The sequence below is a fragment of the Aspergillus undulatus genome (assembly GCF_047715775.1).
Source record: "Aspergillus undulatus strain CBS 261.88 unplaced genomic scaffold BDV17scaffold_32, whole genome shotgun sequence".
NCBI lineage: Eukaryota > Fungi > Ascomycota > Eurotiomycetes > Eurotiales > Aspergillaceae > Aspergillus > Aspergillus undulatus.
Window position 1 is genome coordinate 34,046 of NW_027396636.1, and position 25,779 is coordinate 59,824.

Sequence of the window (25,779 nt, forward strand, 5' to 3'; positions counted from 1 at the left end):
TCAACTTATCGGGCCTGAAGCCTACAGCGGTCAAGCATGCAGCAAGCGGATGGCCCTGTCTGCTGAAAAGAGGAATGGATCATTATTAACGTCCGTCCGATCGTTACTCAGTCCCTCACTCCCCGTGTTGTCAGTTACCTTCACCCAGTTTCAGCCTCCTCAACACCTCCGACTCGACCACCGCTTTCTCCGCAATCACGACGCTCTCCCCTCCCAAGCACGCAACTGCGGCAACCCAACGACGACTCGAAAAACGAACCCCCGCGCGCCCCTGCCGTGATCTCGTCCTGAACTCAATGCGGATCTTCGTTGCTAAAATCTCTTGCGACAGGTGATTGAGACGCCTCGTTTGCGGCTAGATGGAGCCCCATGGCGTCCGGATACAACTCGAATTTCTCCGCGACGTCGTCGATCCAACACCGGGCGGCAGGCGATGGAAGATCTCTATCTAGCCAGGATGATGGGCTTGTGGAGGGCAGCTGGCCGGGGCCCCCTCCCTCGCGAGGAGGGAGGAATCGTCGCTCGGAGTCTGGGGGGAGCAACAGCATCGGCCCGCGGGTAGGGTCTCTGGCTCCTTCCGTAGCAGGACCCGGGAGCTTTAGTGCGGAACTCAAGAGCATGAAGTCTTCACGGAGCACAACTCCGCGAGCTGATGTACGGCCCGATATTCAGTACACACGAAGACCGAGCAGCAGTGTCGATTATGAGGATCTACCGACGACGGAGGACCGCCAGGCCGCGATACGAGATAGGATTGCCAAAGAGATGAAGATAAAAACAGGGACGGAGAATATGCTGGAGGTGTTGTTGACTAAGAATCCAAAACAAACGAAGGATCAGAGACTAAGGGTGGAATCGGAGCTGAGCTCGTCTAATCGCAAGCTTGTTCAGCTGCATCATGAGCTTGAGGAGGAACAACTACGTGCGCAGGCGCCTTCAACTCCTCCTCGGAGCCGTCTGTCCGGTCTTTTCGAACGCAGCTCAATACGGTCACCGTCCCGTGCCAATATGTCTGATGGTGAGCGCTTGGACGATGTGGATGCGGAGATGGAATCGCCGACCTATGTGCTTGCGGAGACGCTTCAGGCTCTAGAGATTGAACTGATGTCGCCCGATTACTACGTTGAGCGGGCGAATAGTCTAGTCGAGCTGTTCAGACGGCACCCGACATTGAAGTATGATCTGGCTTGGTCTGTATTTGGCTTGCGCGTTCAGGTTATGCTCTTGAGCGACAGCAAAGAAGTGGTGGCAGCTGGCTACCGATTGACTCGCTATGCCATTGCGGATCGGCAATCCCTCCAGATTATTCGGTCTCTTCACACAGATGAGCTAGTTATTCTGTCGCTGGTCAAAGAAAGCAAGGCAAACATTGAGCGGGAGCAGGCACTAAAGTTTGTGCGTGCTTTTCTGGATGTCAAGGATGGCGTCAAGGAGATCTCCCGTGCCGTTGTACGAACAATCGTCTCTGTAGCGGAACATCACGACGACCGCCTCCGCAACATTTCGCTCATGACCCTCGCCGAAATCCTAGTCAAGGACCCTCAACTAATATCTTACGCTGGAGGGTTCTCTCCATTACATGACGCCCTATCAGAAGGAACATTCGGCGCATCGGAAAGCTTGATAACATGCTTCCTACATGTGCTCGATACCCCACACAGTAGAACTCATCTTCGGGGAGGATGCGAGCTCGAAGCTGTTCTTGCACCGTTCACAGACTCATTATCAGACAACATCCGCAATGGACGCTTAAAGTCCTCCGCGAAAGCAATATCTGCAATGCTCAAGACATGGCCAGGATTGGTTATTCTCGGAAAAGACGGGGCAAAGCCTCTGAGATCGCTCCTAGAGTCATTACACTATCCAGATCCCCAGGCAAGGGATCTCATCATGGAACTTCTTTTTGATGCTTTGAGGATTAAACCCCCATCATGGTCATCCTCGTTCCTTGCTGGACGAAGACTCACAACCTACGGTCGAGTTGCGAATTTGAGATCAGAGTCTGACACAAGGCATCTTCGAACATTCTTTGACAGTAGTGAAAGTCAATTCGACCTCACTGCTCACTTTTCTACACTCATTCTCGTCGCCTTGATCGAAGCTGGACTGTCGAAGGTAATTCTCACTCTTTTGCCGAATCCTCCATTTTCTAACACTGCATAGGCGCTTTGTGATCTCATTGAAGAGGAAGAAGATTTATCGCTCAGGCGAAAGGCAACTTTGCTTCTAACGGAAGTTCTGAAGCTAGCCCATCACTCTTTACCTTCAAGCGTCAGTGCTAAACTCCAAGTTCTGCCGCATTTGATTCCGCCCGCCATCACATTTGACGTCGACAATCATGACGTGTCAACGTCTACCATATACCAAATCGAAAGCATCAACAGAACGCTGGCTCGGTCTCTCGGCGGGATCACTAACGGAGCCGGGAGATACAACGTGGATGTTGACATATCCGCCTCTCTTTTGTCTGGAGATCAGAACAAAGACAAATTAAGTCCCGCCATGGATGAGACACAGTTTCGGAATGCTATCTTGGAGACACATGTCTTGAATACTGTGAACTATCTCAAGTGGAAATGGGACTTGATACACAAAATTGTGGAAGGCCCCCTGTCGAACCCGAAGAGGCTAGACGAAGCTATCAAGGGATCAAAGTTCATGAAACGCCTCATGGGGTTCTATCGCCCTTTTAAATATAGGTTCTCTGCGCTTGCAAACACCAAGCCGAATCAGCGTTATGTTCGCACAGGTTGCGCATTGATGCGCAGTCTCGTGCAGACAACAGAAGGAACGAAGTATCTGGCTGAAAACAAATTGCTTCGGCAGATCGCCGAATGCCTTGCCCAGGTAGATCACATGAGTGGTTTGACATCGTCGACGCCCCTGTTCTCAAAGGAACAAATGTCAAACACTCTAAGTGGCGGCTACTTTGCGATGCTCGGAACATTAAGCGGCGACGCCAACGGACTCGCCATGATGGAAAGGTGGCATATGCTCAACATGTTCTATCACATCAGCGAACTCCGAGATCGCGACGACCTTATCCAGACGCTTCTGGGAAACATGGACTATACTAAAGGAAGCCATCTTCGAGTCATCCTTTCCAAAGCTCTTACCACCGGCTCCAAAGAAATTCGAATATTCGCGACAAGGCTCCTGAGGAAGTATACAGTGGGAAATGTAGCCCTTCCCTCGCTTACAGAAATCGGCGATGCGGACTGGGTTATTAAACTCCTCGTGACTCAGCTATATGACCCAGATGTTGCCGTCTGCCAAGTAGCAGTGAAAATTCTAGAGGAAGCATGCAATCAGCGCGACTATCTCGAGTTCGTTGTCAGGTGTCGACCGGCTCTGGACCATTTGGGTGAGATTGGCGCACCTCTGCTTCTACGCTTCTTGTCGACTTCAGTAGGCTACCATTACCTCGATGGACTCGACTACATCACGCAGGAGATGGACGACTGGTTTTTAGGACGAAATGATGCCTACGTGAGCCTCGTCGAGGCTGCCTTGTCTCGGGCCTATGTCGACCAGCCCCGGAGGAGCAGCCTGGTGCCGGAAGATTTGGTCGATCTGCAAGATATCGGTCTAGTACCTCCGCATTTCTACAGAGAACTGGCGCGCACTGCAGAAGGCTGCAAGCTTTTAGAGCAGTCAGGCCACTTCCACGAATTCTCTGCGACTATTTCAGATTTCCAGCTGGACGAAGAGGACCATGAGGCTCTGCTCAGAGTCAAAGGCTGTCTCTGGGCTGTGGGTAACGTTGGCTCTATGGAGCTCGGAGCGCCATTCCTAAGTCTTAAGCTTGTCCAAGATATTGTGAAAATCGCGGAGTGTGCAGAGGTCTTGACGATGAAGGGGACCGCGTTCTTTGTGCTGGGCTTAATCTCCCGCAGCCCGCATGGTCTTGGTGTTTTGAGGCAAGCCGGCTGGGATTCGGCCATTGATCAAAAAGGAAACTCGCTTGGCTTATGCCTTCCTACGGACTTTAGCAAGCTCTTCTTGGTGCGTTGCAGTATCTTCGCTCGAGGATTTATCGCTGATTGAAAAGCACAGGTCGACTTCCCTTCCTATTCCAGACCCGCTGAAGCAAAGCGCACGTCGCAGGAGAAACACAAAGCCGCCACATTAGATCCAGACCCTGTCAATGAAAAGATCCTGAAGCTGATCGCCGATATGGGTAACACTGTGCTGTCCAAGAGAGCGGCAGCGGATCTCCATAGGTAAGCATCGCAAGTCCATAGTTTGTTTGACTCGAAGCTAAGAAGTTTCCCAACTGCAGCATCAAATCAAAAGAGCTTGACCGATTCCTCCAACCTCACCTCTTCCGAAAGACACTAAGTATCATCGAAAGTCATCACTTCCGGCTACCCGCTCGGCGCTTCGCACTCGATCTCTTCGATAAGAGTGTCATGCGGCGGGTGGTGCTGGACCAGGAGGCGAAGCCTGAGTCTGATTCGGATTCGGAGACAAGCTCTTCGCAGGCATCGGTAGATTGAGCATCACGTTACACGTCTTTTCCTTCAGCATAACGGCTCCGGTTACGAGCAACGAAAACAATCTCCTACATGTGACACCTTCCTATCAATGACCAATCCAATTCAAATTCAGCCTTTCTTTTTGGTAGGTGACAGATGTTTGGTGTGGGTATCAAATCATTCGAGGAGTTTCTTTTTGGGTCTCTAGGTTTTATGGTCTTCTTTCTAGGTTAACTTCCAACTGTTGTCTTCTTCCGGAGGTTAACATCTATTCCCTGTCCTCCTTTCTAGCGGCAGATGCGTCTGAGTTAGTTACTACTCTATTGCGCTGTACATACCCACATGATACTACATTCACGATATTAAGCAAACAGCAGCATACCTCCAGACAGTAAGAGAACCTCAGTCGTGGCACAGCTCATACTTCAACTGGGAACCTGGCGTCGAAGCTGAGACGTCAGAATAGCTACCGCCATGACGGACGTAACATATTTCCACCGTCCACCTACTATAGACAAGCGATCCAGCGTCGAGCCCAGCAGTTGTGCGCGGGGATTCGTCGTCTAAAGCGCCGCAGGCTGCGCACGCTCATGGTTGCTGAGCCTCGTTCCCCGAATGACCCTCGACTTCAGACCTGAATATAAACAAAACAGCTAGAGTACTATGCTCGAGAGGATATGCTTTTGCATTCTGAGTGTAGTTGGTGCGTCTTTTGTCACTGCTTCTGAGCGCTCCTTGTTCTAGCACAGTGTTCTTGATAGTGCTGTGCTTCAAGAATAATATATATTACGCATGTAGACAACTCGCTTTCCGATTTGAGACTTCGCATATCTTTTCAAGTTCAGGAAACCATGTTCGACTAGACTATAATTAGATCCTTACCTTTTACCTATTATCCTCTGGTACGGAGGAGTAATTAAATACATCGCAGGATAGTACGTGCATAAATACATAAATACATATGTAGCTTTATGCAAAGTACTATGTAATCAGCCAGTCCCCGCAGCTATTTATCTTAGCTGGAGCTTGGCCGGCGACTCCTCAACGAACTCGGAGGACTAAATCACCTCATCTCACCTCAGCACCATGAAGAAGCGGCTATTTACTTCCTTTGTACAAATCTAGACCTCCTTGCATATATACCGTTTATACATATCCTCATCCTTAGTGCATTACTATTCTCCATGGAAGATGCTTCTCCTTCTCCGCACTCTCCGGCGCACGGAGATGACCGCGATCTCAATCTCGACGCTCCCACGTACGCCTCGATCATGACTTCCCGCGATAAGACGCCGTCTTCGAAATCCTCAAATTCCGATTCCGAGCCGTCGACTCCTCGAATCCGAGCGAACCGGACCGATGACACCCCGCATGCCATTGTCCGGTTAATCCAGTGCTCCCGGTGCTCGCTGCCCTTCCGGATCCCGTTGCGCCTCCCGTGCGGAGATACATTGTGTCGATCGTGCTTGCCGCCCGTTCGGCCGCGGATAGGAGTTTCTTATCCTGCAAGTGAGGATCGGAAACAGGGGTTTACGTGTTCTTGGGGGTCAGGAACTGGGGATTGCAGGGCCGATCATTGTCTTGGGGATTGTGGGGTTGATGTTACGCTGACGAGGTTGGTTGGGGTTTTTGATGAGGTTTTGGGGGTTGGGGAGGATGAGACTGAGACTGCGCGGGGTGCGGCAGTTGGTTCGATTTCGAATACACTTACGTGGAGAAAGGCCGCGTCGATCGAGTCGTGGCAGGAGACGCAGAGTGCCGAGGTCGGGTTGGACCTCTTGAAGGGTGTCTATGACTTGGTGCGGAGAGGTCAGCTTGACTATAATGCGTCTGGTATCCGCTATGAACAACCTGTGCATGCAGGAGGTGAGAAGACTATTTGCACACTGGACAGACTTCGAGCTGTCGTTCGCAATGAGCTAGATTGTCAGGTCTGCTACTCGCTCATAGTTGACCCTTTGACGACACCCTGTGGTCATACTTTCTGCCGCAGCTGCGTCGCCATGGCTTTGGCTCATAGCAATCTTTGCCCTATTTGCCGGCGGAAGCTGAACATGTCCTCATCGATTTGGTCGGAGCGAATCAACAAGAGGCTTTCAGGTCTCATTGAGACTCTACTGCCCGACGAGGTGGCCTCGCGAAGAGCGGACTTCCCAACCGATATTGATGTTGATGAAGGGGGAGAAATGCCGCTGGCTGTAGTCTCTCTTTCGTTCCCTACTATGCCGCTTGGCCTGCACATTTTCGAGCCTCGGTACCGTCTCATGATCCAGAGGGTCATGGAGAACAGGGGCCGCAAGTTTGGCATGGTCATGCCTAATCGACGGGGAAGGCTTCAATCGGGGCTAGGGAGGGCCCCTTTCATGCAGTATGGGACTATTCTGGCAATAAACCGCCATGAACTGCTCCCTGACGGAAGAAGCCTACTAATTGCCACCGGGACATCGCGCTTCAAAGTGTTAAGCTGGGAACTGGTAGATGGCTATCACCTGGGTAAGATCCAGCGCGTTAACGATGTTTCAATCTCTGAAGAGGAGGCCCAAGAGTCAAGAGAGACAGCAGCAATGAATGGGTCATCAGGCGGCAATGTCGATCGATCTATAGATTCCATGTCAACACAGGAGCTATTCCAGCTAGCGCTCGACTTCGTCCTCAAAGAGCGCAGACAAGGAGCACCATGGTTACACCCTCGTGTCCTTCTGGCTTATGGAGCATTGCCAACTGATCCCGCGTTGTTCCCTTGGTGGTTCGCCACCATTTTACCTAGCTGGGACGAAGAAAAATACGCCCTGTTAACGACAACGACAGTCAGGCAGAGACTGAAGATTACTGCGGGATGGATCAAGAGACTGGAGTCTCGAAGTTGGTATGTAGCTTGTAATCACCCGAGCAAACGGTTGCGATTGCTGGTGTCAACAATGCTCACGAAATCTCTAGGTTCACCCGCGGTCGTCCGCCAAGAGCTGCTGTCTTATGACTAGCCGTCCCTCTTCTCGTCTTCACCATCATCTCTTGGTTCATTGGGCCCCGGGCGACTGATTCGGGATCTCCAGGCGTCGCCACATCTTTCACACCTTTCGGCATGTCCGTCTCAATATATCTCGGGCCGGGGGGAACTGTTACTCACTTTGGTAACTCGGGCCTAGTGACAACAGATGGCTCTGAATCGTACCTTTCCCAAACACTCGTGCTGGGTCTCTTCCTCGCCATATTCGCGACCCAGATGACTGTCAACATTGCTCAGGCGGTAAGATTGAGGCGACAGGCGAGCGTAGTCAATAATGTACCAGCTCAAACACAGCGAGAACAACTTGACGTACCTACAGAGGTGCAAGATGAGGCTGAGGGACAGCGGGGGCATAACGCAGCCAGGGATCCTGATACTGATTTGAATGGATGACACTCATTGCTGTGTCCGCAAACAAAAAGTTAACAACGGCGCCGGCAGGCCGGTCGATCCCGGCAATGTGCGCTGGGTGAGAGCTAACAGATACACCAGCAAGGCTAGGCCAGCCTTTCTGACATCAAGCCCATGCTTGCAGACGAAGTACCTAATTTGATTCCTCGGACCGCGACAGTCAAGCGGGGGATGACGGTGATTGTGATGGATATTGTCGCGCAAACAATAAAGTCATGGCAATCCTCTGTCTTTATACTTGGAGTATAATAGATGCTCGCGCTCCGGCAGTTGAGCTCCTAAGAGCCTCTTTCGTTGAGTGACTTGGGCGAAGCTGTGACCGACAGGCTGAGAGTTTGAAAAGTGGTCGCAAGCTATCCTGAGGGTCCAAGTAGCCCCTGTACCTAAATTCCAGGTGCTAGGTTAGATAAGAATAGGACGAGAACTCATTCGTCGATCGAGCCGCTAGCCCGGAGTCACTCGACAGCTTACTCTGTTGGTTGCTTTGTTGAAGTCAACCACAGGCGAATCATCGCAGCGAGCCAAAGCGATATCCCGTGAATGATGAGGCGTATGATTCTCGCTAGAGTCAGCCTTGTCCATTATAGCGGCCCTCTGGCTTGTGTGACGCCACTGCGGCGGTTATGTAGTGATTTCGCATTGCTGGTCACCATCGCTGTGGTTGTATTCTCGTTTCAAGCCCATCGAGAGGTCGGATTGTACTCTTACTGATAGAGCATGGACGGAGGAGCAGGGATCAGGAATGCTGGTTGTCTATTGCGTAAAAAAAAGATCGTGTGATTCCGAGCTGAGTTGTTGATATTGCGGGGTCTTATCAGATCTGTAGATCGCAGTGGAGACCAGTAGCTAGCTGTCAGATGGTGCTATCGGTGAGAGCTTGAGCGACCAAACTGTTGCTGGGAGCGCTGAAGAGAAAGATCAAGAAGGGAGAAGGAAAGAAGAGAGAAGGTTGAAGAAGAGGAAAGAGCTGGAACAGACAGAAAAAGAAAAGCAAAGAGAGGCGCATTAACTTGTCGATCGCAGTTGCAGCCCCAAACAGCAAACAGCAAACGTGGGGAGCGGCAGTGAGGGAGTGATCACTGATATCTTTCAGCAACTTAAACTTCGCTTCCTCTCTTCCTCACTTCTCTGCAGCTTCTTTTCAGTCTGCTGCTGGTTGGTCCCTAACTTGGCTCAGCCTTACTTCTTTCTCTTACTGTTCGTTCACCCTTGTGCCCTTGTTCCTTTTTATCTCTGAGACTTTGGTAGCTATCTACAGCCTTACTGACAAGCTCTAGATAAGCCACAATGGCTTCATGTTTTGCTCCGGAGGATGCCTCTTCAGGGTCTTTGTTTCAGAGGTCAGTGGTTAATTTACCTTCTGAGCTTCTTGTTGGACCCTTTATTACTGGTGTTGTTTTATCGGCCCACTATTCCCCCCGAGTTGACTGATCTATTAAGGTGAATGCTGGCTTACACCTATCATATCTAAGCAGGACGACTTCAGTGAGTGCCTTCTTCACCCACTTCTCACCTTCAGCCTTGCGGTCTCGCTCATCGGTCCCTTCAGAACATGCCTCCACTCTCGGACTCCGTGACCATTTCCAATGCAGAATATCAACAGCTGGTAGGTCGCAACACTCTTTAGGCACACACAGAACTGACCGTTCTCCGTTTCTATAATAGCTTGAGACAGCGCGCCAATTCAGTATGTTCTTTGCCCGCTGCGAGCCACGGTCGCTTTCGAACTGGACAATCGTTGACTGAATACAACAGCAAAGCTCAAAGACTCGCTTATGAGCGGAGGACTCTCTCAGGCAACGCTCGACGTAGGACATGATTGCTTATTTGATATCCAACACTAAGGTTCTCAGTTAATACTTTACGGCGCACCATCGTCACCAGAGGCCCATGAAAATGAGAAGGAAGAACCAGTCCAAAGTCATACCCCTTCAAATGGCTACTCAAAACCTCTTGTTGCGAAACCGCCGGAGAGACAACCTACTTTTGCAACAGAGCTCGACGACGATGAGGGCGGCCTGACGGATTCCCATAGTGACGAGAGGGACGATTACGGGGAGTCTTCGCGAAGCGCATCATCCTCGCCTCAGACTGAGCAACGCACCGTACTGATTCGCGGTCTCCCGGACAAGACTACTCATCGAGACATTGTGGACGCCGTCAAAGGTGGTGCCATCTTGCACATCTATGTCTGGGCTCGCGATAAGATAGCGAGCGTTTCGTTCGTCGAGGAGAGTGCTGCTCAAGACTTTCTTGACCATACGAGGACTTATGGGTTATACGTGGCTGACAAACGAGTAAGCACCCACTCCAATCGCCAGTAAATCGATGCTTACTTGACTCTACAGGTTGAGGTTCTGTGGAATGACCGCCAATTCTATCTTCCGCCGTTTGTACGATCCAAGATTGGCAATGGAGCTTCTCGAAATCTGGTCATCTACAACGTCAATCCGAACATCTCTGAAGGGCTCATCCGAAAAGACATGGAGCATATCCACAATCTGATAGTGATTTCGGTGAAATTCAAGCATGGAAATGCCTATATCTCGACGAATTCGGTTCACAATGCCCTCTTTGCGCGTTCCTGCATGATGTCTCGCCTCACCTACAAAGGAATGAAGATTGCCTTTTACCCTGACGAATGCGCAGAACCACTGTCAAAGATGTCCGCTGGACCCAAGAGGGAGGCTGTGGTATCGAAGAAGCCCGCTGCGTTGCCAAACAGGTTTCATCTTCTCTCTATCGATGGGTCTGACGATGAGGAAAGTGAGCTGAATGCCAGTCTCCACGGTGGTGTCTGCTGGACAGACAACAGCGTGTCGGCTTAAAGTTTTCTTGCCAGAAGAACATACGGCTTTTTCCTTCACATAACTTAGTTGCCTCTTCCCCTTCGTCCACTTCAGCGCCAGCTATCTTGTCTGCAATTCGTCCAACGTCGATATTCACATTTTAATAGGAATTTGGGGAGACTGCTAGCAGGTATCGTGCGTGCTTTGGGAGTCAAGGCTGGACAGGACTTATGCGCCATGTACTATTATTGAGTCATTCCAATCTTACGGCTGGTAAAGCGAAAGACGACTTAGGTCGACGTATTCGTAGCGCCAATCCAATGCATTCTAACAAAGAGGTAATGTGGTGTAGACTTAAAAGGCATGGCTAGCAGTTAAAGAAAAGGGAAATTGGCTGATATTTCATAGAGCTGGCCTATACTAATCGTCAAGACAGAGCCAGTATTGTACCATTATTCCACCCCCACTGCGACAATAAAGGTTGTACATGATCCCTCCAAATGCCCAGCAGGACGCGACATCCATCATCCATCATTCCTGTTCTCACAGGATCCCAGTATATCTCCATACCGTCCATCCATATCCACTCTTTATTCTTTTTACCGATCCCAAAAGGTCCGTGAACAGAAAAAAAAGTTCTTTTATTCCCGTGTAAAAAGAGAAGATAGATAACAGAAGAACCCGCTCCAGCGCCCCAACAACACCATGACAACGGTGTCGAAATGAGTCGAGCCGCTTAACGGTAAGACTTCTGGTACCTGGCACGGGCACCACGACCACCGAACTTCTTGGGCTCCGCGCGGCGGTTGTCGGCGACAAGGAGTGTGCGGTCGTACTGGACGAAAGCCTGCTTCAGCTGGTTCTTGGAGTGCTCGTCGACGTACTTCTGGTAGTAGGCGACGAGGGACTTGGCGATGGCCTGGCGGATGGCGTAGACTTGGGAGGTGTGACCACCGCCGGAGACGCGGACGCGGATGTCAACGCCGGCGAACTTGTCGGCGCCGACGATGAGGACGGGCTCGTAGGCCTATAGTAATAGTGTTGTTAGTGGGTGGGTTTGAGGTTGGAGTGAGGGTAAAGGTGTGTGCGGGTGGGCGTACCTTGAAGCGGAGAATCTCAGGCTGGACCAGAGCCAGGGGCTGGCCGTTGACCTTGATGAGACCCTTGCCTTGCTGTGTAGTTGTTAGCGTTTGCTTTCTTCCGGAGTTGTGTGTCGTGGTGTATGTTGCTCGGGATCGAGATGGATGTTGGGGGTAGAGTTCCAAGAGTCAGATCGGTCTGGCGTGCCAATGGTGTTGTAGCGAGAGCAATCGTTTCCCGTCTCCTCTTCTTTTCCTTTGCTGGTCTTCTCCCTACTGTCGTGTCCTTCAAATTCTTTTCCACAACTCATGCCACAACCAAGTCGACCGACCAAATCCCGCACCGCACATAACCAGACCGAGCCGAATCCCAACCCAGAACCCAGGCGCAAACGTGGACGAACGTAACGGAATCGAAGTAGACAAGAGCAATCTCTCATACCTTGCAGTGGGCGACAGCGGTAGCTAAACAGTTCATGCGATCAGCCTCAATCCTCAATCTTCAAAACTTCCAATCATCCAATCCATCTCCGAAACAAATTCCTCAGGTGCAGAAATGCTTACCCGTCTTCTTCTTGCCGAAGCATTGCACACTCGGGACGGAAGCCATGGTGAGTATATGGCCCTTGTCGGTGTCGAAGGGGGAGTGTGCTGGGTGGATTTGGTGGGATGAAGTTGTCGTCGTCGTGCACACTTCTTTCGATTCGACTTGGGATTGCTCGGGGCGCAATAATCCGTGCGGGTGCACTTCGCTTAGCCTGGCGCTAGGCTACTTTGGGATTTAAGTGGTAGGGCTTGTTGGGTGGTCACGTGGGACGACCTTCGGCGCGGGCTCGGCGGTGAGGATCTTCCGGATGCCGGGCAGGGCAGGCAGACTCCGCGACCTAGCCGCAGGTTTAGCTGGACTGGACTGCAGGAACTCACGGTGGTGTCGTTTACTCAGACCTGGACAAGCCGGGCTACAACTGATTTAAGATGTCACAGACTGTGGGAAGGGTACGCCTCATCTCTCTCCTCTCCATCAATTACCCCTTTGTCGCCCTACCCTCCGGCCGCAGTCGACAATCGCCAAACAAAAAAGTCCTGCTGCTAACACAACCACCATATAGACCCGTCTCGCCTACTCACGAACATGGCACCAGGTCGACGTCGGCACAGACGGGCGCAGCCTGGGCCGGCTCGCCTCCTCAATTGCCCTCATCCTCATGGGCAAGAACAAGCCGATCTATGACCCGTCCACCGACTGTGGCGACTACGTTGTCGCCGTGGGCTGCCACGACCTCCGCACAACGGGCAAGAAGCGCTTCCAGAAGACGTACTACACGCACAACACCCGCCCCGGTAGCCTGCGCAGCATGACGATGGACAAGATGTTTGAGAAATGGGGTGGTGGGGAGGTTCTGAGACGGGCTGTTCGCGGGATGTTGCCGAAGAATAGGCTTAGGGATAAGCGGTTGGCTAGGTTGAAGAGTGAGTTTACCTCCTTCTTCTTTTCCTGGTACTTGTGTATTGCATTTAGAGAGAGTGTCTAACAGGTGGCTTGCTGGCAGCATTCGAGGGTCTCGCGCACCCATACGAGAAGAACATTGTGCGCATCGGGCCTGCGCCTGCGTCGAGAATTGGCGAGTTACCGGAGGTGAAGCAGGCTTTTCAGGAGGCCAAGGGTTCAGCATCAGGCTCGCAGTGAGTGCGAGGTTAGACGTTATTGTACTGTTTTGGTTGATTGCTCGGCTACCTAGATACCAGCGGCACATACTGTATTCTATTCTGTGTATCACTTTATGTATGATATTTCTCTAGCGCATGGGTGGGAGTTCAAATGTTCAATATTCTCGATTGCTATTGTTGAGTGCACTGAACTAAAGTACGCAGGTCCTCTGACCCTAGCTATTTGGTCTATCACGGGAGTTTCATTTATGAAGTAATGCCATGCCATTCCATTCCTATCCCGCTATATACAAACCCCAAACTCCGCTATTGAATACATGTGGTCTAAGTCTATAGCTTAGCTTTGGAGGCCCTGCCGACAGTGCACTTGATCAACCCATTAGGGTTAGTCTGGGGAACGAAGACCTCAGCATCCTTGCCGGTATTCTTGAGACCCTTGTGCCAGCTCAGGTCTAGAAATGACAGTCAGCAAACGGCGCCAATAGAGATATCGACATGATCAACTCACCAACTTCAAAGTAATGCTTATTCGGCAACGAGTACCCCACCGTCTCAAGCAGCGGCTGATGCTCCAGAATCTTCTCGCTCATGTTATACATAGTCGCCTGGACACTGGCGCTGTTCTCCTCAGCAAAGGTCTTCAGCGTGATTTCCCTCGCCGCCTGCCACGTATCGTCGAACTTGGGCACATTGCTCCTTACATAATCGAGCGATGCAAACCTCTTCCACTTCCACGTCGCCTCGACGTCCGTGCTGAGAATCCGATCCCACACCTCCGGAAGCGTAGTATACGCATCGCGCACGAAGCCATGGAACTGCGAGCCCGTGCTCTTGAGCACAGTAAGCTTGTTAATAGACGAACTAATGTCAATCCCTTTCCCCTCCGCAACGTCCACAACGACATTGCGAGTCTCCTCGCTATCGCGGATGAACGAGTGCGGGTGTGGTTTTCCGTCGACGTTGAGTCTAGTCCAGCGGTGCGTGACAATGGTCGTGTGCGCGGCGTGGATGTGTTTGTATTCATTGATGAAGTGAGTTCCTAGAATCGAGCCGAAGAGTTCTGGCGGCGTTACGGGGTTTTGCTTCGCTAGGATGAAGATGGTGTTTTTGATGGAGTCGGTTGCGACGACGACGCTGTTGTCGGCTTTGGTGTAACTGGATCTATATTAGTGACTTTCTTTGACTGGAGCTTGACGGGGTGAGGGAGCCTTACGAAGTGTCGATGTCACCCTCTAGAAGAACGCAGACGGTCATTTCGACGACGGTCTGCACGCCGGTCTTTTCGTCGCGGTGGACTTTGTAGACTCGGACGTTGTCCTTGCCGTAGCGGGCTGCGGCGACGGTTGACATGGCGGCGATGATGGTGGGGATAGTAGACAAAGAGGAGGGAGACAAGAAATGGCTTGGAAATTCTACTCAACAAAAGAACGCATTCCGAGGGCCTATCGCGTCTTTAAAGACGCCGGGACAGAAAATGGACGAGGATGGCCTGATTTGGACTTGTCGGCCACCTCCGAAGCCCGCAGTCTGGCCGGCCGCAGCCTCCCAGCTTTATCTTATCAGTCCGCGGAGGGCCAAACTCCCTGTGCCAACTCTCCATACAAACATTCCGATTGCTTCTTTGTGAATACCTAGTATACAGCTATCGCGGCACTGTCTCCTCCATCACCCTCTTCTTCGGATTTCGCTTCATCAGATCCTGTCTCTTCGCCTCGTCATCACTAATATCATCCAGGTTCGTCTCCACCTTGCTCAGCGCCTCCTTGACCTCCTCCTCCGAATTCTCATGCCCCGCCGTCGCAACATTCAAAATCTCCCTCTCAAGCCCCTGCACAACCCTCCACTCAATCCCCGCCTCCGTTAATAACTTACACCCCTCCGACTCCCCCACAAACGTCGTAGGCTCCTTCACCCCAAAGTAGACCTTCTCGATTCCGCGCCGCCCACCCGCTTTCGTCTGAATAATCCGCTGCACACAGGGTAGGTTCCCCGATAGTCTCTTCCCGCAAGGCTCCATCGTCACGTAGAGAATTAGCTCGCGGCCCGGCGTGTCGGGGAGGACGTCGGCTATCCGGTCGTCGGGGACGGAGTGGCTAGATGCGTATTTTGAGAAACAGCATTGCTCGGCGTGCGTGTTGCCTTCTAGTTCCATTGTGTAGCCTGATGAGAGGAGCTCGTCTTGTTCGACGAAGAGGTCGCCGTCTTTGCGGGAGAGGAGGAGGGCGCCGACGCGGAAGTTGGTTGGGAGTGGGGTGGATTTCTCAGCAAGGGAGAGGCATTTTTGGAGATATTGGAGGTGTGGGGAGCGCATTGTTGTTGTTGTTGTTGTTGTTGTTGTCTCTGAGGAATTGCTTGGGAATGCTTAATGTTGTGGTTGAGTAAGAGTTGGAGTTGGGCTTTGTAGTTGTGGTGGGGAACTGATGTCAGTCGCCGCGGAACTTTTGCGGCGATCTCTGCACCTCCAAAGCACCAGGTACACACTGCCTATCTAAAAACAATCTCTCCTCTAGCATGCAAAATAGCTCTGGAGATATACAATTGCCAAAATGCAGTCGGCAGGTCCACCATGGCTACTGCGGTCCCGCTCCTCAACCGTCTTCATCGTAGCAACTGTTTGGATATCCTCGTTCACGGTACGTCTGTCGCCTGCCGCAAATATGTAGGTACTTGCTAACGCCCAATTACAGGACTACTTCCTCTACGCGATGGTGAGAAACTCGCAAAGCACCTATAAAGCTAGGACTAAACTGCGCAGGTTGTTCCTATCCTCCCAACAGCCCTAGTCGAGCGCGCAAATGTCCCATATGAAGACCGTGAGTTCTCATCTCGTCACCATTACCAAAAAAAATTGCTAAGAAAAAGCAAACAGGCGAATACTGGGTCTCCATCCTCCTCATGTCCGAAGCCCTAACGGCCTTCATCTGCTGCCCCATATTCGGCTACATGGTTGACGCCGCGCCCAACCGCCGCCTCCCCTACCTCCTCGGACTAATCTTCCTAGGCGCGTCAATGGGCCTACTTGCATTCGCACGCTCAACGACCGTCTTCGTCATCGCGCGCCTCCTGCAGGGTAGCGCGACGGCGATGGTTGCTGTTGCGGGGCTGGCACTGCTAACGGACTCCGTGCCCCTCGACAATCTAGGACAAACGATTGGGTATCAGGGGTCGGCGATTGCGCTGGGGTTCTTGTTGGGTCCGCTGCTTGGTGGAATTATATATGATCGTGCTGGGTATGGGGTTGTTATGGGGATGGCGTTTGCGCTTGTTGGCGTGGATTTGATTATGCGGGTGCTCGTTGTTGAGCAGAGTGTTGCGGCGAGGTGGTTGGATTGCTCGCGCGAGGGTTCTGATCCTGGGCAGCCGATTTTGGATTCTCAGCGAGAGAGTGGATACTCTACTTTTGTGGATTCGAGATCACCAGGTGTCTCGTCTGAGATGGGACTTCCAACGGCCGGAGATCAGAGGCAGAGTTGCTATGGCGGTGACGAACACGAACAAGACCACAAATCTCCAACCCTCTTCCAGATAGCGAAGCAGCCACGAGTCGCCATCTCCTCTTTTGGTCTTCTCGTTCAGGGCTTGCTATTCTCTGCGTTCGACGCCGTACGTTCATTTCCCTTCCCTTCCCTTCAAAGCCCTAATTCAAATCTCATCCAAATCATGGCCTCGAGACTAACAGATCAACCAAACACACAGACAATCCCCATCTTCGTCGAAAAGACATTCAACTGGTCCGCCCTAGGCGCAGGCCTCGCTTTCCTCCCATCGGCACTAACAGCTCTCCTCGAGCCGTTCTTCGGTACGTGTTATATCTCTCATTCCACCCCATCCATCCCATCCTGCCCTTAATCAATCATGACTCGAACCAGACTAACAAAAAGAGAACAGGCTACATATCCGATATATACGGCCCGCGCCTCCCCACATTCATCTCCTTCATCCTCCTCCCCCTCCCGCTATGCTCAATGTCCTTCATATCACATAATAACCAGGCGCAGATGGCCGCCCTCTTATCCCTGCTCACCCTAACAGGCCTCCTCATGAACCTCGCTACCCCGGCTCTTTTTGTTGAGACGCAGAGTGTGCTGGTTAGGTTGCAGTCTGAATCACAACCTCAACAACGACCTCAACTAGACTCCTCCCATGAACACAATGAACAGCACCACCAACCGAATCCAACCCCAACCCCAAAAACGAAAAACCAAAATTCCGAAATAAAAGGAATAGCCCAATCCTTCGGCCTCCAAACAATGGCGCAGTTCCTGGGCATGTTTCTGGGTTCGCTGTGGGGCGGGTTCGTGGAGTGGCGGTTTGGGTGGGTTGTTATGGTGTTCTCGTTGGCTGCGTTGTGCTTCGTCACTGCTTGGGGGATGTGCGGGCTTGGTGAGGGGAATACAATGAATGGAGGCCACGGGGAGGATGGGTGGATTGGGAGGTTGAGAGGGTTATTTAAGAGGAAGGAAAAATGGGCGGCTGTAGCTGGGGAGGGAGAGAGGCTTTTGTCATGATGGTTAATGGCAAGGTAAACGGGGTAGATTGAATGAGCTAGCTGTTTGTCTTCAGCTTCCAATGTCAAGAGGTTAGCACTGAACGTGTAGAGGGGGCATTGACCATAGATGTGCATGTCTCTCCAATCTTAGGTTCATTCAACGATATAAGAATTGAAACAATCCATCATGCCCAGAAAGAAGAAGGAAAAAAAGGAGGATGAGAAGGAGAAGGAGAGGAGAAGTGAAGAGTGGTGTATTTGCATCTATACTTTTCAGTCACAGTAAGTAGGTAGACAGACAGGCAGGCAAACAAGCGTTTGAAATAGATATGAGAGCTGAGCAGGCCAGACCAGGCTGGGGATATTGCACATCAAGAATTCTCATGTACAGTACCTTTCTTCTTTGAATTGAAATCGAGGAGTCCCGTCACCAAAGAGGTCATAAGACAAAAGAAACTAATAAGAAAAGGTATGGGAAGATTCCAGCTCGCAAAGTAAAACCGAAGGAAGTAGATAGAGAAGAAGATACCAGCCGGTCCAACGCCCAAAAATGCCCATATGGAACGCCAACTACCCAGTTAATTCGGGGACTCAAGTCTCAGTCAAGAAATGTTTTATCAGTCAGGAAACATCAGATCAATGCAGCTCCAACACACCAGGTCAACCCTAAACCCAAGATCATGTCCAGCAAAAGAAGCAAAACGTTCGTAGCAATATCCGATGAGAAAGTGAGCTCACTCACAAACTCAACTGGTCAAAGCTCCCAACGCGTCCACTCCCACCTAACCTCCCACCCCCCTTCGTCACCATCCCCAGGCGATAAAACCGCTCTTCACCCGCCGCCGTGCTACCCCCAATATACCACTTCTCAGGACCCAGAGCATCCCTGAACCCACCGGAGCCAGAAGAGCTATCGCTTCCGCGCCGCTGGCGGTCGTGGCTGTTGGCTATGGGGATGGGCGTTGACGAGGCCGAGGTCGTTGGCGGTGACGAGGGAAGAGAGTCTGCTGCTGGTGGCGGGGGCTGCGAGGCCGCGCTTAGCGGGGAGCGGGTGTGCGAGTGTGGCCTTGAGGGCTGGTGGTGGCTGTGGCTGTGGTGATGGTGGTAGTGGTGCGTTGACGGCGACGCTGAGGATTGTTCAGTTGATGACTGTGACTGTGCATTTGCGTTTGTAGCTGGGGATGCAGAGGAGGAGGATGGCGAGGAAGAAGAGGACTGCGCCGATGCCTGGGACTTTGTCGCTATTGCCCGTGCACCCTGCGCGATCTGAGATGGCGATAGCGATGATGAGCCCGTGGATTGAGAGCCGGCGGTTGAGGCTTTGTAGGTTGACTGGGCGCGGAAGGCGGCGAGGAAGTTTGCTAGGAAGGGACGGTTTGTAGACATTGTATCTGACCTGCCTGGTGTGGTCTACTCCAGGTTGTGAGGGGAGAAAGAAGTGATCTTGATTTGGGGAAGCCGGCTGGATGGTCGACCACGATCACGATCAGAGCCGCTCCGCCGGGGGGATATCGGAAGTTGGGGGTTCGTAGTGGGGCAAACTGTGCAAGGTTTATCGCCAAGCGCCGACTGGGAATGAATGCGAACAGGCGAGGGTATACGCGGAGAGCGAGGGGGGTAGAGGCGGGGGAAGGAAGAGGAGGGAGACGGAAGAGGTTGAAGAGCGAAGTTATCCTGAATTGCCCGAGCCAACCCGTGGGCAGCAGCCAATCACAGATTGCTGATATCGCCGTGTTGCGGTGACGTCTCGAACCCCACGTTAGTTAATGGCTTGTCTTCTCCAGAGGTTCTCAAGTCCTCACGAGTCACCCCATTCGCACTGGAGAATCTGGGCGAGACCTGCAGTAGCTATTTATCGCTCTCATCCTTCGATATCCCGGAGAGGGGTCGTTGAGCACAGCCGGCTGTAGGGAATTCTCGGATCCCGGGTGAAAGGCGCTCAGCAATAATGATGCCACTTATACTCAATATATTGATGCACCGTATGACAGATCTATAATGTATTTCTTATTCTCTCGGATTTGGCTCTATATTCTAGCTTTTGGCCTTCTTGGCTTTTTCCACCCCGAGTCCAGTCGAACCGTGCAACTGCAAGCAACAGGACTGTACAACGAACAAGGACGTAACGCGACTGACGTATCGAATCTCAAACATGGCAGGTATGCATCAGACAGGCGCATACAGGCATACAACAAACTGCAGCACTGGCACTCCTGCAAAATGGCACAGACCGGTGCGGACGTATGTAATCGGCAAAAATGTCATACCCTTCGCAGGGCAGACGGAGAGAGAAGACCGTAATGATGATAAAGATACAGAACACCGGCATAAACAGACGCAGGAGAAACAGAGAAAAAACGAGGTCGAAGCACCCATATTCGATCAGAATACAGACCTAGTTACATCGTTTTGGCGAGAGAACATGCGGGTTGAAGCGGCCGTGAAGTATGCAAAGCTCGAATGAATCCAGGCGTCGGGTACGTCTCACGATTGGACTGTAGGCGAGAACAGACACGTGGGTCGGAGTCAAGAGTCGACAGAGCTATTCGCGAGATGAAATCATTTGGCCGTGTTGGAAAAGGAAACGAGAGGAACAAGAACCGCAAACACAAGAACATGCCCGAGTCTATAGTTGGACGCCGGATAAATCACACCCCATACCATCGGCCACTCATAAAACTGCACTCGCCGTTGGAAATGCTGCAAAGATTTTTGACAAGCCGGAGGAAAAATGAAACGAAATGGACCAGATACCCCAGATAGAGAAATCGTTTTCGTAACTTGAAAATTGCTGCGAAAGATAAACGTGGAGAGTATGCGTGCCAGGCTCAGTTGAGCAATTCGACCTCGTAATGTACTGAAAAGAAGATCGGGTTGCGTAAATCTATTTTGTGACGAATGAGAACTCAACCGGAGTAAAATACAGGACACGCGGTGATCCCGAATGTCGACTCAAGTCGCGTCTATTGTCTGGCAGGCTGAACAGTACCTAGGATCACAAATCAGTCTTATTAAAATTTGATATAGGCTAGCAGTTGCTTACCGTCGCCACTCATAGTCGAGGCCATGTAGAGACCGTTCATTCCACTTTCCTGAGGAGCACCGGCAGTAGTGGTAGGGTAGAACTTGCGCTCGTTGTCAACGTGAGCATGAATCGGCTCTTGGCCTCCGGGCATGGATTGGGAGAACACAGGGTTCATATAGCCCTCGGGAGCTCCGGGCTGGAACATGGAGGCCCAGTCAAGCTCGTTGGGGTGGCCGGGATGTCCAGGCATCACCGGGCGCTTAGGATCGTGGACAACGGGTTGTTTTACCTGCTCAATGGGACGGTCAATATTCAATTGATGGCCAGAGGGGTCAGCACCCGGCTGCACGAGATACGGGCTCTGCTTGGGAGCTGGCCAGGGGGCTCCTTGGTGCGGCCGGCCGGGGAACGCGTCTTCAGGCTGACCGCGGCCCATTCCATTGACAGATGTCATTTGGAAGCCCAGAGTCTGGTGATCAGCGTACCCTGGCCGAGCCGGAGCCAATCCATTGCCGTTAACGGCTCCCTCGCCGTAGGTCGTACCCGGGATGCCATTGGGAGGCGGGATGTTACTACTGACTTCATCCTGAACGGGCTTTGCAGGATTTGCCGCAGCTTGTTGTTGAGACCTCTTGACATGCGCATTCGGGTGTGACAAATGAGTAGCTCCCGTGGGGTTGCCACGTCTGATTGAGCACTTTTGGAAATGGCGCTTCAGAATATCACTTCGAGAGAACGTGTCCTTGCAAAGAACACACATGTATGGGCGATCACCGGTGTCTAGTACGCATCCAATTAGCAACTTAAAACGCGTTTTGTGCTTATATGCACGGAATAATAGAGATACTCACGGCGCAGCAGATGGCGCTTCAGATGCTTGGCGTGGAGATAGGTCTTGTTACAGTGCGGGCAAGGGAACTTTCCATCCGCATCCTTGGCTGGGATGGTAGTGTTTTTGGCTGTGCCGTTGACGCCATTCGTGACCGGAGTCGCGCGTCCAGGCACACTGGGAAGAATCCCGCGGCGTCCCTGCGAGCCAACAACCTGAGTGCGGGGAGACTCCTTGCCCGGGTACGGTGCGACACCATTTGCGGCAATTGGGTCACCGTTCATCCAAGTTTGAGGCTTGCCATCCGAAGAATAGCTGAATGCACCGGAGGGAAGGCCATTGAAATCACGACGGTCCCGTGGAGGAGCGGGCGCAATGGGCTGCGGATATGTCTGGGCGCTGGAGGCAGGTGGTAGCACGCTGTGAGGAGGAGGGTAATGGGGCGACTGCTGCGCCTGTGCCTGCGGGTTCGGGTGAGAAAGGAAGGACGTCGGAGGAAGGCTGCCCACGGTGGTGTGCGGCATGATCGGCGCAGTAGACGACGCGTAAACATCGTGACTTGAGGTAGGGTACCTGTTCAAGTCGGGCCGGTACGGCGGCTGCCCCATGTAGGAATGAGGGGCAGGCGACTGGCTATGATGCGGTTGTAGAGGAGGCAGCGTATGCGGCTGAGAAACCGGATATTGAGGCTGCATTGTGTATTGAGGCATCGGCATAGGTGCAGAGGATAAAGGCGTGGATCCCTGGGGTAAACTGGTGGACGGGGGCCGAGAAGGGTGGTTTCTGGGATCCATCATGAGGCGGAGAACGTGGTTTTTGACAGAGGCGAAAAACGATGAGATGACAGGGACTAGAAACTGGCAAAAGAGTTCACGGTATCCCAATCATTGATCGCAGAACGATTCACGAAAAATTCTGCTCTTTCGATGGTCTTTCGACGCGATAGCACTTGATGACAGTGCGTGAAGAAATTGCCCTCTCAATGACCTTCACTGATCGCGTTCTCGAAGAATTTTCCCACAACAATCGCTTTTTGTCTTCTTTTGTCGAGTTGTTCCCGAAATCTTGTCTTCCAACGCGACTTTTTTTCTTCAATGAGCCCGAATGGCAGACGAAAACGACAGACAGGAAGACGCTAAGGTCAATTGCAACGGGACGAGCAAAGAGCGAAGTTGACAGTCAAGGATGCTGCGTCACGAACGGCGATGTTGTACAGGATTTCGCGTACTCCACTGTTGAGAAGAAGAAAGTCAGGACAGGTTGAGATGCTTAATCTGAGGTCCCCACGAGTCACCCACCAGGAAATCACGGCGTGTGGGAACTTCTTTTTATCCGCACGTTGTCAAAACAGAAGATGGTTGTGATCCACCAAGAAAAGCCGGCGTTGATGTGGGTCTCGACACCAGGCAGTCAAGGAAAGATGGCTAGCCGATTTCTGCTTCGCGTCAACAATGCGCGATATAGACCAGGATGCACAGCTTGACGGTGCAAATCTAGCCAGGGGCGAGCGCGTATAGGTGCGGAGGTCAAGAAGAAGAGTGATGGAAGGGGGAGGGAAAAAGAAATGAGAAGACAGTCTTGAAAAATATGATTTTTTTTCCTTTTTGCAGAAAATAAAAAAAATGGAAAATAAGAAGAAAGAAAAAAAAAATTGGGGAAATTCGGCAATCCAAGGAAAACTGGGACGGACTTCCACGGGAATGGAGGGGGAGGGAGGAGGGAAGAGAGAGGGGAGGCGAGCACGGAGGGCGGCGGAGCTGAGTTGGACGGGCTGGCAGTGGCTGTTAGGGGACTGGGAGGGAGGAGTCGGAAGAGAAGAGAAAAAGAGGGCGAGGACTAGGAGAGTGGAAAGAAGCGAGAGCAGTGAAAGATCAAGCGGTGACGATCACAACTCGGGGAGGCGAAACTGAAAAGAATAAGAATATTATGATTATTTTCGAATATTATCTGGTGAATTGGTTTTGGTGATGCTGAGTCTCTGCGGTGCCGGTGCCCTGATTCGTGCTGCTCCCGGTCCCGAGTCTGCTGCCGATGCTCGTTACTCTTGGTCTTCACTACAAACACAAGCTCTTTCCCATTCAATCTTAACACTTCATACTATAATTTATCAGATGTTTCTGCGTGAGGGAGTCACTGTTTCAATAACGTACGATCAATTCAAGACAACCAACACTAACCAGAAACCGGCAAAAGCCACACACTACTGTGCTCTGGAACGAACCAAATCCGAACTTCTCCCGGCAAAAAGGGAATGGAAATACTAATGGTTGCTGAATTATTTGGTTGGCAGCAGCGGCAAACAGGGGAAAATGCTCTGGGCTAGCGGTCTGCATTCTGCACGTCTTCTTGGTTGGCTGATTGTTCCTTTCAAATTACAATTTCCCTCTCCAAATCCTGAGCAGCTTCCTTCCTACTTCAGAGGTGGCTGGACGCTGTCGGACGTGTGCCGAAGACGGTGACGATGCTTCGTCCAGCATCCCGCATCCAGCAATTCAAATTTGACTTTCTCTAGCACGATACTAATCCAATTTGTGCATTCGGTGCAAGCGGAATCGGAGGAATGTCTGGACTCTGGACTCTTCACCCCCAGGCCGAGGACTTGATGATCACTGTTTGAAACAATCCTCAGTTGTTCCAACCTGCAATTCCGGGCTCCGTCACGATCTTAGTAGGCTTATGGGCCAGGCTCACCAGGGAGTGCCGTAATTGCTAATTGGCCCTTCACATTCATGCAACAGGGAAGCGGGATGAAATGAGCACCAGGGTGCGCATCCAGGCTGAGCTTCCGAGTGGCCTTGCTCCTTAAATTCGACGCCGTTTTCAACTTGGCTGGAGGGCCTTGACGCTTCTGTACTTTTGCGCCCCGTCATACGGTGCCAATCCTCGATGTCCACCCACAGAGACATCTTGCTACATACGATTGGTATGAAGTAGATGCTTAGATGCATCTGCAGAATCCTTCCCCCCCCGCCGTTCCATAGGGCTCGGACTCATGCACCATTTCTCCGCAGCCAACAGTCTCCGCCGCCTGAATATTGGTCCATCAACCTCATGGCACATCCACATTTCCACATCTCTAAGTAGGGGTGACAACCTTATCAGAGCTACCATGGCGGAGTGGAGAGATACTGGGGATAAGGAATCTTGATTCCAAAGCACATCATCTTCCATGCCCACTTGACTCCACGGCTGACGGCAGGATCAATCTGGAAATCCAGGGACGTTTGCACGACCTGGATGGATGCTGTGGATACACTCTTTAAGCTTAATCTTGTACTCCATGTCAGGATTTCTATAAACAACGACTCACCCTCCACAGACCACAGGCGTCTTAAAAGATTTCAAAATATTAGAATTTGACTCTGATTGACTCACGAGACATTCAGAGATACTCAATTTTTAGTCCAACAGTCTGTCATACCCTAGCAACGGTCGTGCATACAGTAGAATGTCGGAAATATATATATCATCTCGCCTGCACAAGAGCATTGGCGGTATATCCCATATGCAGATGTCCGACCAGCGGGCGAAGAATTTCCAAGAATTCCAGACAACGCCCTTCATTTAGGTCGCCAAAAGCGCGGAAGCTAAACTGCTGAGGCCAATCCTAGGTTTTGATCAGTTTGCTCCGCGCTCTCCTCGCATGCTTCATGACGGGTTGCGGCAGATCCAGTCCATTTTGGCAACAACAACGCGATGCTGCCACGCACCATTGACCATCGCAATTGAGACATCTACACGAGAACCCGTACTTTTTCTTAGACAAGTTCCAACTCTACCATCTCGCAGTCAACAAACTCTGGTTCTGCGAAACCTTGCCATGTCCAAATTTCAATAGCCTTTGCTCGCTTCTTCCGGCAGCTTTGACTGGCTGGGACTCTGCCAAAAGAGTTGGCGACTGAGCTCCACCAGGATTGTCGCTGAAGAGTTTCGATTGTGGACCTGCCCATGCTTTAGTGCTCTCTTCTGCAGCTAATCCTGGTCAATCCATATCAGATTCCACG

At 51.6% G+C, this 25,779-nt stretch overlaps 9 protein-coding genes across 9 annotated transcripts; 4 read left to right on the forward strand and 5 right to left on the reverse strand.

Annotated features, from left to right (window-relative positions):
- Window positions 1-35: 35 nt before the first annotated feature.
- On the forward strand, window positions 36-4,844 carry BDV17DRAFT_266014 (putative cytosolic regulator Pianissimo). The gene is made up of 4 exons (XM_073758218.1): window positions 36-2,115; window positions 2,164-4,005; window positions 4,057-4,223; window positions 4,283-4,844. The coding sequence occupies exons 1-4, from the start codon at window positions 370-372 to the stop codon at window positions 4,497-4,499; spliced, it is 3,972 nt and encodes a 1,323-aa protein (XP_073614426.1). The 5' UTR covers window positions 36-369; the 3' UTR covers window positions 4,500-4,844.
- Window positions 4,845-5,749: 905 nt separating this feature from the next.
- BDV17DRAFT_282481 (putative ATP-dependent protease (CrgA)) lies at window positions 5,750-10,724 on the forward strand (the record flags this gene model as incomplete). The annotated part of the gene is made up of 8 exons (XM_073760209.1): window positions 5,750-6,163; window positions 6,200-7,340; window positions 7,460-7,725; window positions 9,416-9,502; window positions 9,562-9,583; window positions 9,652-9,704; window positions 9,750-10,193; window positions 10,245-10,724. 8 exons carry the CDS (start codon window positions 5,750-5,752, stop codon window positions 10,722-10,724), a joined length of 2,907 nt encoding a protein of 968 aa, XP_073614427.1.
- A 264-nt stretch (window positions 10,725-10,988) lies between these two features.
- On the reverse strand, window positions 10,989-12,439 carry BDV17DRAFT_266029 (40S ribosomal protein uS9). The gene is made up of 4 exons (XM_073758219.1): window positions 12,329-12,439; window positions 12,207-12,229; window positions 11,786-11,857; window positions 10,989-11,712 (listed from the first exon to the last, which is right to left on the reverse strand). The coding sequence occupies exons 1-4, from the start codon at window positions 12,372-12,374 to the stop codon at window positions 11,422-11,424; spliced, it is 432 nt and encodes a 143-aa protein (XP_073614428.1). The 5' UTR covers window positions 12,375-12,439; the 3' UTR covers window positions 10,989-11,421.
- Window positions 12,440-12,653: 214 nt separating this feature from the next.
- Window positions 12,654-13,583, forward strand: BDV17DRAFT_266030 (mitochondrial 54S ribosomal protein uL13m). The gene is made up of 3 exons (XM_073758220.1): window positions 12,654-12,760; window positions 12,874-13,234; window positions 13,315-13,583. Exons 1-3 carry the CDS (start codon window positions 12,740-12,742, stop codon window positions 13,449-13,451), a joined length of 519 nt encoding a protein of 172 aa, XP_073614429.1. The 5' UTR covers window positions 12,654-12,739; the 3' UTR covers window positions 13,452-13,583.
- BDV17DRAFT_266034 (urate oxidase) lies at window positions 13,584-14,927 on the reverse strand. Its single transcript, XM_073758221.1, has 3 exons — window positions 14,646-14,927; window positions 13,941-14,587; window positions 13,584-13,884 (listed from the first exon to the last, which is right to left on the reverse strand). The coding sequence occupies exons 1-3, from the start codon at window positions 14,780-14,782 to the stop codon at window positions 13,763-13,765; spliced, it is 906 nt and encodes a 301-aa protein (XP_073614430.1). The 5' UTR covers window positions 14,783-14,927; the 3' UTR covers window positions 13,584-13,762.
- A 7-nt stretch (window positions 14,928-14,934) lies between these two features.
- On the reverse strand, window positions 14,935-15,746 carry BDV17DRAFT_266036 (putative DRAP deaminase; the record flags this gene model as incomplete). The annotated part of the gene is made up of 1 exon (XM_073758222.1): window positions 14,935-15,746. One exon carries the CDS (start codon window positions 15,741-15,743, stop codon window positions 15,075-15,077), a length of 669 nt encoding a protein of 222 aa, XP_073614431.1. The 3' UTR covers window positions 14,935-15,074.
- Window positions 15,747-15,861: 115 nt separating this feature from the next.
- On the forward strand, window positions 15,862-18,300 carry BDV17DRAFT_120280 (major facilitator superfamily domain-containing protein). The gene is made up of 5 exons (XM_073753999.1): window positions 15,862-16,065; window positions 16,120-16,140; window positions 16,188-16,245; window positions 16,302-17,231; window positions 17,321-18,300. The coding sequence occupies exons 1-5, from the start codon at window positions 15,979-15,981 to the stop codon at window positions 17,938-17,940; spliced, it is 1,716 nt and encodes a 571-aa protein (XP_073614432.1). The 5' UTR covers window positions 15,862-15,978; the 3' UTR covers window positions 17,941-18,300.
- Window positions 18,301-19,402, reverse strand: BDV17DRAFT_120281 (uncharacterized protein). Its single transcript, XM_073754000.1, has one exon. It carries the CDS (start codon window positions 19,305-19,307, stop codon window positions 18,660-18,662), a length of 648 nt encoding a protein of 215 aa, XP_073614433.1. The 5' UTR covers window positions 19,308-19,402; the 3' UTR covers window positions 18,301-18,659.
- Window positions 19,403-20,884: 1,482 nt separating this feature from the next.
- On the reverse strand, window positions 20,885-22,569 carry BDV17DRAFT_282484 (uncharacterized protein; the record flags this gene model as incomplete). Its single annotated transcript, XM_073760210.1, has 3 exons — window positions 20,885-20,910; window positions 20,965-21,726; window positions 21,798-22,569. 3 exons carry the CDS (start codon window positions 22,567-22,569, stop codon window positions 20,885-20,887), a joined length of 1,560 nt encoding a protein of 519 aa, XP_073614434.1.
- Between the last annotated feature and the right edge of the window lie 3,210 nt (window positions 22,570-25,779).